This window comes from Oncorhynchus keta, chromosome 30, assembly GCF_023373465.1.
Source record: "Oncorhynchus keta strain PuntledgeMale-10-30-2019 chromosome 30, Oket_V2, whole genome shotgun sequence".
Taxonomy (NCBI): domain Eukaryota; kingdom Metazoa; phylum Chordata; class Actinopteri; order Salmoniformes; family Salmonidae; genus Oncorhynchus; species Oncorhynchus keta.
Window position 1 is genome coordinate 43,970,120 of NC_068450.1, and position 12,435 is coordinate 43,982,554.

Here is a 12,435-nt window from a genome sequence, read left to right on the forward strand (position 1 = left end):
ATCTGAGCGCCGTACTCAGATTATTGCATGGTATGCTTTTTCCCTAAAGTTTAAAACAAATCTGACACTGCGGTTGCATTAAGGAGAGGTTTATCTAAAGTTCCATGTCTAATAGTTGTATCTATTATCAATGTTTATTATGAGTATTTCTGTAAATTGATGTGGCTCTCTCCAAAATCACCGCATGTTTTGGAACTACTGAACATTACACGCCAATGTAAAATGAGATTTTTGGATACAAATATGCACTTTATCGAACAAAACATACATGTATTGTGTAACATGAAGTCCTATGAGTGTCATCTGATGAAGATCAAAGGTTAGTGATGAATTTAATCTATATTTATGCTTTTTGTGACTCCTCTCTTTGGCTGGAAAAGTTATTTTTTTGTGACTTGGTGGTGACCTAACATAATCGTTTGTGGAGCTTTCGCTGTAATGCCTTTTTGAAATCAGACACTGGCTGGATTAACAAGAATGTTATCTTTAAAATGGTGCCTAATAGTTGTATGTTTGATAAATTTGATTTATGAGATTTCTGTGTTTTGAATTTGGTGCCCTGCAATCTCACTGGCTGTTGGCGAGGGGTTCCGCTAGTGGAACAAGGTTCTGCCCAGACAGGTTAAGCAACATTTCTTAAAATCAGTCCCATATACTATGTTCTTATCAAAAAAGGTTTTACATGTTCTAGGACAGCCACTATTGACGGCTATCAAATGCTTCTCAAAGATGCCCTCTTATGGTCAAACTAGCACTAACTAGCATTAATGGTACCAGTGGTTAAAGAATTCTGCGGCACTATGCAAGCTGTGCTGCAGTACCCTGCAACTTTTAAAGGACAAATCACTGTACAATAAGGGGGAACATGGGGTGAGTGGCAATCCATTCATTAATTTCCTGTCCTTTTGTCTTTGTACTGTTCCAAGATAACAAGTATGTATGGGAAGACAATGCAAATCATCTGTTTGTATGTTCTTCTATTTTAATTAATTTTATTAAACACATTATACAATGCATTGTACCTGGGAGGAGTTACCTCAGATAAGAAGTGATGCTTTTAGCTGTATACTTATTTCAATACGCCACACAGCGAATGCAGTGAGCTATAGCCCCACATGACCAAAGCACAGCTACAGGTCTTAATGTGTCAGGGGAGGGGTTCACAATTACACAAGCTGAATTCGACTTCTCAGGTCCCTTTGGGGCTGAAAGGTTAAGCTAAATATCAGCGGGCTGAACTATGGCATTGAGTACCGCAGGGGCCAACCATCCATCAATGCTCAGTCCTGCTTCTCATTGCCACGGCGACCCACGACACTCCCATTAGCAACCCAGCATGTTATCCACAGTCCCTATAGTCTGTCCCTCCCTCAGAGTCCTACTCCTTCATATCCACTATAGATCTGTAAAAGGGGGGGGGCTGGGATCAACCAAGCCACTCAAGCCTCTCCAGTGAATTAGCAGCCCCCAGGGGCCAATGCCTCAATTCCCTTCCTTTGTGGGCTACCATTAAATCTGATAGATAGATATCACTAAACTGCTGAACAAACACCCCATTCAGTACTTTGCATACATTACGGTAGTGGAGGGAGGAAAAAAAATCCGGAAAACTAAATGAAATACCTCCGCTGGGCTGTGTGTGAGGACAGAAAGTACTAGGAGTTGGGTTCAGGCTGTCTTGTTCAGTAGATAACAACTGCAGATATGAACTGGTAAATGCAGCCATTTGAAATCTGTGAATTAAAGTATATGAGGTATTCACCATTTTCTGGTGTGGATATTCTAATTGAACTCAAGCTGAGTTCCAACTCATAATCTCTAAGCCAGTTGAATCAATTAGAAACATTTAACAGATTCATATTCATTATAAAAACAATAATAACCTCAAGAGGTGAATTAAAGTTGTGCTGCTTTGATACATTCATTGTTCCCTTTCAAAAGCTCAATTGGCAAACTGCAGCAAGTCTTAGAAAAAAAGGCCAAAAGGGACTCTGTCAAACACAAGCACACACACACACACACAAATGCGTGCACACACACACACACACACACAAATGCGTGCACACACACACACACACACACACGCACGCACACGCACGCACACACACACACACACACACACACACACACACACACACACACACACACACACACACACACACACACACACACACACACACACACACACACACACACACACACACACACACACGCAGACACACACACACACGCAGACAAACTCTACCATACACACTTCCTCAGTTGTCACTGCTGTACAGTCAAGATGATATATGCAACTTTTTCAGGGTTGCTCAACCATCAAATGCATGACCTTTTCTGTTGTTGTTGCTCTTTCATCGGTCATGTTTCAAGGCATCAGCGGCCTTCTTTAATCCCAGTAAGACGTTTAAAAAAGGTATGTTGGCGTTTGACTTGGCTGGTTTATCTTTACAAAAACCGCAAACAAATGTGGCTAGGAATTTCAAACGGTCAGTTTCACACACCCTACAATGTGTTAAATGGATTACGGTTATCTAAGCCAAAGTCAAAAATAAAATATAGCACATCAAATCTGGGAAAATCAAGCATTGTCTTTCCATCTCTTTATCTCACACATATGTTTTTTTTTTTTTTAAACACACAACGTTCTGCATGTGAAAACCTTTCACGACACTATTGTTTATGTTCACTTCAATGTTCAAGGAGAAAATAAGAAGAGAGTAGGATGATTCAAAGCAAAGCCGATTGTCATCCTTTTTGACAGTTCCACATCATGAATTGTAAGGAAAAAACTGAAGGGGCGTGAAACATTCAACACACCCGGAGAAGTGTGTTCAGGATCCTACAGTACAAAGAAATGCACCTTCGATCACACATCTATTATTTAGAAACCTTGCGAATTACCCTTGATGCCTAATCATGTGAACTGATTTGTTTAGTTGCGGTTGAGCAATGTTATTTTGACTAGCATATTAACTTTATCACTTCATTACCTGAAAAAAAAAGGTCACATGCAGGTCAAACTCTAACAGGGAGAGACAGAGAGCAGAAGGGAGGACTGATACACAATGATACGCTCTCCTCCTTGCCATTTGAGTCACCTCGACTCCCAACGTCGATTGTGGGTGACACAAAGGAAAAAGCAAAACAGCTTTCTGGCTGTCTTTATCAAGGATAACAATGCCTACTCTGTCATGCGCAAAGGCGTGAGCGTAGCTCGGTTACAATCCCCTGTCATTCACCCTCAATCTGGCTGAACACAGAGAAAGAGGGTAGGTGGGAACGCTACAAAATGGAGCTAAGAAAACAACACATTTCAATATTTCCTCTATAGCTATTTTCACAATGAGGCAGTCACTAAAATATGTTCGGCAAATGCAACTGAGGCTCCATTTTGGTTCTGATGCCAGATCAGGTGAGGAAGGAGGTGGGTGGAAGTGGGGCGTTTCCAGGCAGCTTCTCTCCCTCTCTCTCTCTGGGGACACGATCCAGACAGTGAGGGAAAGCACTGCTGCAGTATATCTGCAGTTCTCCATTTCATCTCACTCATGCTCACATTCTACAAGAAGCCCCGGAATCGATACTGACATCAGGGGCCTTGAGCTGCCTTTTCTGCCTGTTTGGTTCAGAGCTGCAAGGGAGGTCTTAGCCAGAGCCTCTGTTTTTTAATTACACAGATTTTTTTTTGACTGGGAACAGATTGCTAATGTATGAGTTGGCTATTACTTTTATGCCAGCCAAAGTGCAAAGCAAGCTTGAATAAATCTCCACTTTGACTACACTAAGAAATAACTCAAATTAAGGTTAAACACCATCTTAAGTGTGAGCATTGAACATATGGAATGCCTCCTGAATTGATGAATTACCCTTGAATTGATGATTCTTGCACTCCCTTAATAAATGTGTTAACTCATATCGAGAGACAGAGGATACAGGAATTCCGTCTGTTTTACTGCAGACAGCGATAGGAGGTATCATAGCCCCAATGAGACCCTATATTGTGTGTATAAGTGCCATATATCTAGACAAACCTATTCTGCCGAGGCACCGTCCTCCTTAAAATGGACACTGAGAAGTGCTCAGGCATCACTAATTTGATTTGAGAGCCGAACCGCTTGAGTTTAAGTGAAAGCACTCTGTTATCGAAAATAGAGAAGGGCCATGAGAGGTGATAGCCCACAGAAGGTCTGTGTGGAGAGGGCTGTGGCCGGTCGGGAGATGAAATCAGGAGGTGGCAATAAGTCAGCGTGGGGGAACGATCCCCCATTAGAGTCCCGGAGGGTAGGCAGTGGTGGAGTGGTGGTAAAAATAGCTCCAGGCCTGAACTCTCTTTGGGGAGAGGAGGAGGAGGAGATTTGATAAACATCTCACTAGTGGCAAGGCAGCCATATCCATTCCTTTAAGCCCCTGGGTACCACTAGTCACACGTATGGCCCTTAACTACTCTTTCCTGCCAGGGAGAACACAAGCACAGAACAGTCTCTCTGGTGGCGAATCCACAGGCGCCCAATGGCCAAACCATGTCTATCATGGCTTTCTACTTCAGCAACAGTTGCAGATAAGACAAGGGGAGGAATCAATGAAATACACACGAAAAGGATATGGACAATTTTTCCACAAACTTATCTTTTTTGTCGTCTGTCTTGGGGAAATTCTCAATGTCGTTTTCTAGCCTCTGGATGTGTCGCTCCATGGTGCTCAGACTGCTTTTCAGGATCTCGGCAGAAACTGGAGAAAGATGGAGAAAATACTTATATCATTAATATACTGTATTATAAAAGTTCAATACATGGCAGACGAACTGCATATCTATAAATATGAATGTCTTTGATGTAGATTGTTCCAATCAGCGTTGTTTGCTGAGGTTAGGCTGAGTTGGTTCACTCCAGAATCTGCCTCAGCACAACATTCTGTGTGGCCTGAAAAGCGAGTGTGCGTGCGTCAGTGTGTGCCCGGTAGAGTGGCTCGAGCTCATTAATCAGTCTGTAATCACTGTTTACAGAGTTCCTTTGGACTGCTCACTCTCACTATTCAGATCAACCCTTTCAAGTGAGGACTTCAAAGACTTGTGAATGTCTTAGGGGATCAGACAGGACAGGAGAGTAGTTACTGGTGCCATGTATAGGCTTTAGTGTTATTAATGTTAGGGATGTTTAGTGTTAGGGATGCACATTTCAGTCAATTTTTCTCCCGACTAACTGACCCTCATTAACCGGTCAACGAACGGTTTGATTGTTTTCAAACAGTAACATGACCAACAGAAAATAGTATGCAAGCATTCAAGGAAAGGACATTTTTCGTTAAGAGCTTAATGGCAACATGCAACAATAGCAAGCCTATCGTCTTACAGTCAAAAGGTTATAGACTATTATTGAACATGCAACTCCTGTAATGAAGCTGCTAATAAAATATAATTTTCAAACATTTGCCAAAATGGAATTCGTGGGAAAACACAGTTCTAAACAGTACACCTAATGTGAGAGGTTCCATACAGGGGGGCAAACAAGTATTTAGTCAGTCACCAATTGTGCAAGTTCTCCCACTTAAAAAGATGAGAGGCCTGTAATTTTCATCATAGGTACACTTCAACTATGACAGACAAAATGAGAAAAATAAATCCAGAAAATCACATCGTAATGATTTTTTATGAATTTATTTACAAATGATGGTGGAAAATAAGTATTTGGTCAATAACAAAAGTTTATCTCAATACTTTGTTATATACCCTTTGTTGGCAATGACAGAGGTCAAACGTTTTCTGTAAGTCTTCACAAGGTTTTCACACACTGTTGCTGGTATTTTGGCCCATTCCTCCATGCAGATCTCCTCTAGAGCAGTGATGTTTTGGGGCTGTTGCTGGGCAACACAGACTTTCAACTCCCTCCAAAGATTTTCTATGGGGTTGAGATCTGGAGACTAGCTAGGCCACTCCAGGACCTTGAAGTGCTTCTTACAAAGCCACTCCTTCGTTGCCCAGGCGGTGTGTTTGGGATCATTGTCATGCTGAAAGACCCAGCCACGTTTCATCTTCAATGCCCTTGCTGATGGAAGGAGGTTTTCACTCAAAATCTCACGATACATGGCCCCAGTCATTCTTTCCTTTACACGGATCAGTCGTCCTGGTCCCTCTTGCGTGGAGCCCCAGATCGAGGGAGATTATCAGTGGTCTTGTATGTCTTCCATTTCCTAATAATTGCTCCCACAGTTGATTTCTTCAAACCAAGATGCTTACCTATTGCAGATTCAGTTTTCCCAGCCTGGTGCAGGTCTACAATTTTGTTTCTGGTGTCCTTTGACAGCTCTTTGGTCTTGGCCATAGTGGAGTTTGGAGTGTGACTGTTTGAGGTTGTGGACAGGTGTCTTTTATACTGAGAACAAGTTCAAACAGGTGCCATTAATACAGGTAACGAGTGGAGGACAGAGGAGCCTCTTAAAGAAGAAGTTACAGGTCTGTGAAAGCCAGAAATCTTGCTTGTTTGTAGGTGACCAAATACTTATTTTCCACCATAATTTGCAAATAAATTCATTAACAATCTTACAATGTGATTTTCTGGATTTGTTTTTCTGATTTTGTCTGTCATAAGTGTACCTATGATGGAAATTACAGGCCTCTCTCATCTTTTTAAGTGGGAGAACTTGTATATGACAGAGATAAAACTTGGATGGAAAACTAATAACAACAACTGGGATGGGTTGCTGATATTAATAGGATTGTGCCTTTGGCTTCTGGACAACAAAATAAAGTTAATATGATAATCAATAGAACAGGAGCTGGTTAAAAGCTGGTTAATAATGGCTTGAGGAAGTCTTTATAAAACAACTGTGGCTGACAGCGCCAGGCTATCAATTACGAGTTGAGATCGAGAAATAAAAATAGTAGCTTGTTTTAATCGTGGCCATCAATACAGTTTCTAGCATGCATTTGCCTTTAGAATTGTTATTTGTTGCGCAATGACTGGACACATATTTCACTCTAGTAAACAGCTTTTTTAAGAACCTGCTCTCGCGCTGCCTGACAGGAAATAGGCTATCCCACTCCTCAAACTGGGCTCTGTATGCCAATTTAATTACCCCAAATTATGGAAATGAACCTACAGACTGATAAGCATGACCGGTCAAATGTATTTTCGGTGGATAAACGATTTACGGTTCACATCCCTATTACTAATACACAGACACTTCCGACTATGACTAAACGGTGTGTGAACTGGTCACAGGCAAATATATGGGTCAATGATGTTTTGCCTGGGTCTGCGTCACAGAGTGGACACCAAGAGGTTACAGCGCAAACGTTTACAGACTGTTTAAGATACATATTTTTGACTTGTACTGGTCTTTATAGTAATATATAGTAATATATGCCATTTAGCTGACGCTTTTATCCAAAGCGACTTACAGTCATGTGTGCATACATTCTACGTATGGGTGGTCCCGGGAATCGAACCCACTACCCTGGCGTTACAAGCGCCATGCTCTACCAACTGAGCCACATAGGACCCCTATCAAGAGTCCTACACTAGACTGAACATATTCATTCAATAATAGTGACAGATAGTTAAACAATAAGACTTCTATGGAGTTACAGTGGATTGGGCTGTGGGCAGTGGCTGTGGTAAGCCTCAGCATTCAAATGGAAAATGAATATCAAAGTATAGGATGTTAAAAGTATCCTCCTTAATAAAAGTGCTTCCATCTTGACTAGTTCAAAGCCATCCCATGCTATTTAGATAAACCTTCACGTGGAAATGTCAAATCAAGCCTCAGTGTTTAATTGAACTTGCCTATCTTCACTCAAATATTCAGTAATAAAAACCTACTTCAAAGCATGTCTCCACAATGTACCTGTCTTGCAATGTCCGCGCGCCACATGTGGTATTCAATTGCTTTTTGAGCCTACCATGTCTGGCGTATATGATGCCCTTGTATCGTGTGAAATAAAAATCTTGTCTCTCATCGCATCTTCTACATTTAGTGCAGCGAGTCATACATGATGGGAGGGCAGGCAAACAACATGGCAGGACTCACCACTATGCTTGCCACCAGGCCCAGCGTCCTTTATGTTTCCCAACCCATCCAACGAGCTGTGTGGAAGCTATTAAGAAAGGGGTATTCTCATTGACACCAGGGAAGCATATTATTTCTTTACAGCCATCATACAGCTCCCACCTGGTTTTATTTTGTATTTTCTAACAATCCCACTACCCCGTGAGTGCGGGGACGAAACACTTACAGTACACAGAGACATACACAGTTACACCGGGGCCACAAATCAATCTAGCGACGGTAGCAACGATGCAGAGGATGAGCGAGGGTGAGGTCATTAGTGGGATGCTTGGAGGGATCTGGTGATTAGGGATATAGTGTCCCCCCACCATTCAAGGCACACAAAGCCGGGGGTTATGTCTTACTCTAGGGGACACTAGGGGATGGGGCGGGGCGGCATGCCCGCAGTCAACACAGCCCAACTCCAGCACTGATAGGGCCATAGAGAGCACCCAAACTGTTGTTAGTGTGATCTGAGCCAGCACTGATAGCAGGGGGAAATGAAGAGCTAGAGAGGTGGGCACACAGACAGGCAGAGATGGATAGATTAGATACACACAGATGCATCATACCTGGGAACCGTTCATCATTTGCCAACGAAACTCAGGGAACTCAGGTAAACTCAAAGGGGTCTGTGTCTGAATGACAGCAGTACAGGCTGGGCTAATAACAGAGTTGAGGTAGCTGATCTTTATTGGCTTCAGTAGCCATCACACTGAGACACAGGGGGTTAGCTAACAGATTCTCCAGAAGACTCATTTACAGCACTATGATGAAGCCTAACTGCAAAATGTCAACGAACTGGAGAGAGCATACCCTGCAAACAATAATGAGACGTTAGGACGTCCCTGGGACTTCACGAAATGGTTGCCTAAAGTCGTCAGGATGTTGTGTCATGGTCCCCTGGACATTTTATCAAGTTTCTGGTTGGCCCTGGGGATGTCCCGAAGGACATTTTTTTAGGACGTTGTCTCATTGTCACCTGGAGGTCTTGTCAAGTTCCAAGTTTGTCCTGAGGACGTCAACTGATGGTCGCACAGAAACATCCCACCCACAAATTATTTTTATATTTTACCCAGGGTACGTACACATCATCCTTTTTTAATGTTGCCAAAGCCATCAAGGCCATAAATGGTGAACCACTGATCCAGTCATAACTCTTCGTGTTTTGGAAATGCTAGGGACACCCAGGCACATGAACAATGCTTTTAACATACACAATGTAATCACCCCCTCAGGTGACTGAAAAAATGTGGCATGGGTCCCTCAATCCTCATAAAGTTCTGGAGGCACCATCGAGAGCATCCAGACTGGTTGCATCACCACCTGGTTTGGGAACTGCTTGACATCTGACCACAAGGCGCTACAGAGGGTAGTGCGTACGGCCCAGTACATCATTGGGGCCAAGCTTCCTGACATGCAGGACCTCTATACCAGGCTGTGTTAGAAGAAGGCCCAAAAAATGGTCAAAGACTCCAGTCACCCAGGTCATAGACTGTTCTCTCTGCTACCGCACGGCAAGCGGTACCAGAGTGCCAAGTCTAGGACCAAAAGGCTCCTTAACAGCTTCTACCCCCAAGCCATAAGACTGCTGAACAATTAATCAAATGGACACCCAGACTATTTTTAAACTGCTGCTACTCGCTGTTTAGTATCTATGCATAGTCACTTTACAAATTAACTCAACCAACCTGTACCCCCACACAGAGACTCATTCGGGACTTCTCCTTAGATGGGGGACTGGTTTTGTGGCTGTTGGTCTTCCTGAGCCAACACTCACAGCGAGTCAAAATAAGTCCCCATATGTCGGATATACGCAATACCAACACAGGCTCTCCTCAGGGATGTGTTTTGTCCCCACTCCTGTACATCTTGTACACAAATAGTTCAACTAGTTCCCATACTGACAGACACCTCGTTAAGTTTGCTGATGACACTGCCTTGATCAGCATGTTGTATGATGACGAGGACCATTATGGCCAAGTCCTAGATTACTTTGTTGATTGGTGTGAAGAATCACACTTGGTCCTCAATACCAACAAGACCAAAGAGATGTGCATAGACTTCAGGAAGCGTACAACACCTACCTCTGCAACATCCATCAGAGGTCAGAATATAGAAATTGTAGAGGAATACACATATCTGGGTGTCCTTTTGGACAATCAGCTTTCGTGGAGTAAATGTACAGACCTGATCTACAAAAAGAGCCAACAGAGACTGTACTTTCTCAAAAAGCTGGGATCTTCTAATATAGACTACTATACTGACTCTGTTTTACAAATATTTTATTGAGAGTATTTTAACTTTTTGTATTGTGTGTTGGTTTGACAATGCCATTGTCAGTCAGAGAAATATGTTGAGAACGATTATTACCACAGCAAAGCAAGGTGCTTGGAGTCAAACAGTCAGGCCTGGATGAGATCTTTAAGGTCAGGGCCCTCCGTAAGGCTCACAAAATAATTTTAGACCCAAGCCACCCCCTCTACCTGGACTACTCCCCTCTGGGCGCAGGTATAGGGCACCCCTCAGCAGGACAAACAGAACTCGACAATCATTTGTGCCAGGTGTGATATCCCTCCTAAATAGCTCAGGCTAATGTACATATTGACTCTGTAAGGCCAGCGGGCTAGTCTTGATTTTATTTATTCATTATAATTATGATAATTTATGTTATTCTATTGTTATCTAACTGTTATGAAAGTTGTGTTGTCAATTTTGTTTTGTATTTAAACACCACTTTAAATGTGTACATGACACTGCAACAACATTTCCCCATGGGGACAATAAAGTCAGTAAGTACCGGTACCTCCTGTATATAGCCCAATTATTGTGATGTCATTTTCTTCTGTTACATTTTGATTATAATATTATTTTTTTTCACTAAATTTTATTCAGTAAATATTTTCTTAACTCTATTTCTCCAACGGCATTGAGCTAAGGGCTTGTAATCATTTCATGGTAAAGTCTACACCTGTTGTATTCGGCGCATGTGACAAATAACATTTGATTTGATCATGTCAAATATAATCATATTGTCATTGATGAAATACTCTTGGACTATTTTAACTGAACAACTTACCTACAAAATAAATTCCATTATGTGACTCTACTTATAATGGTTTGGGACACCTGTGCCCATCATCTGACAAAAACCTCTAGGGGACCATGACACAACGTCCCAAGAAAGATTAGGGGACCATGGCACGATGTCCCAAGAACATCCTAAAAACGTCCCCGGTCAAACCAGGAACTATAAAAATGTATCATCATGCGCAGTCTTAAGAACTAGTAAAATGAACGGGAACTAAAAAAAACCTCTTATGGATGGGTGTCCCTGTGCAGGTTAAGAACTAGTAAAATGAACGGGAAAGAAACAAAACCCGCAGGGAACAATGACACAACGTCCCAAGAACATTCAGGGGACCATGACACAACGTCCCAAGAGCGCAATCCTAAGGACTAGTAAAATGAAAGTCCTGAGAATGTCCTAAAAAGATCCTGAAATGGTCCTCTGTGATGTCCCAGGAGCATACAGGAACCTAGACAAAGGTTCCTGCCGAGAACGGCAGTGAGATAATGTCGCGCCAAAACCCTTAAGGGACCTAATTGGCACGTCGCCAAATGTCCTCAGGATGTCCCGTTTGTTGGGATATTAGATGTTTTTTTTATGTAGTGAGAACGCTTGGAAGCATGCAGTGTTGGAAAGTAATCTTTCTACATGTTGTATCTTTCGTAAATGTAGTTTTATAACTGACTTAAACAAGCAGACAAACTAAAGAATTGCATTTTAAAACATTTTGCTGTTAGCAAATTGGGTAACTAATGTAACAACGATTGCTTTCGCCACGAGCGGGCGGGCCGCAACGTTCTATTAAATACCGACTGGGACTTACTGTGCATTATAATAATAATGATAATAATAACAAGAAGGAAATAATGCACACTCTAGAATGCCCTCCAAGCCTATCAGAAACCAGTATTCAACAATGCCATGGTATAAAGTAATGTATTGTGTCTACTAAAACCAACATTTATAATTCAGCACATTCAAATGATGCACTGGGAGCCTATAATTTAACATTTTGGATGAGAGTTAGGGAATGGGCCAAGAAAGTAACATTTTGGATGAGAGTTAGGAAATGGGCCAAGAAAGTAACATTTTGGATGAGAGTTAGGGAATGGGCCAAGAAAGTAACATTTTGGATGAGAGTTAGGGAATGGGCCAAGAAAGTAACATTTTGGATGAGAGTTAGGGAATGGGCCAAGAAAGTAACATTTTGGATGAGAGTTAGGGAATGGGCCAAGAAAGTAACATTTTGGATGAGAGTTAGGGAATGGGCCAAGAAAGTAACATTTTGGATGAGAGTTAGGGAATGGGCCAAGAAAGTAACA

General features: G+C 42.1%; 1 protein-coding gene across 6 annotated transcripts in view; it reads right to left on the reverse strand.

The window, feature by feature from the left end:
• LOC118363647 (protein diaphanous homolog 2-like) overlaps positions 1–12,435 on the reverse strand; it is a 605,757-nt gene that overhangs the window by 160,163 nt on the left and 433,159 nt on the right. For all 6 annotated transcript variants that reach the window (XM_035744726.2, XM_035744729.2, XM_035744723.2 and 3 more), the window contains one exon: positions 4,604–4,728. In XM_035744726.2, the coding sequence (XP_035600619.2) occupies positions 4,604–4,728 (125 nt within the window). The remainder of the gene's footprint in view (positions 1–4,603; positions 4,729–12,435) is intronic.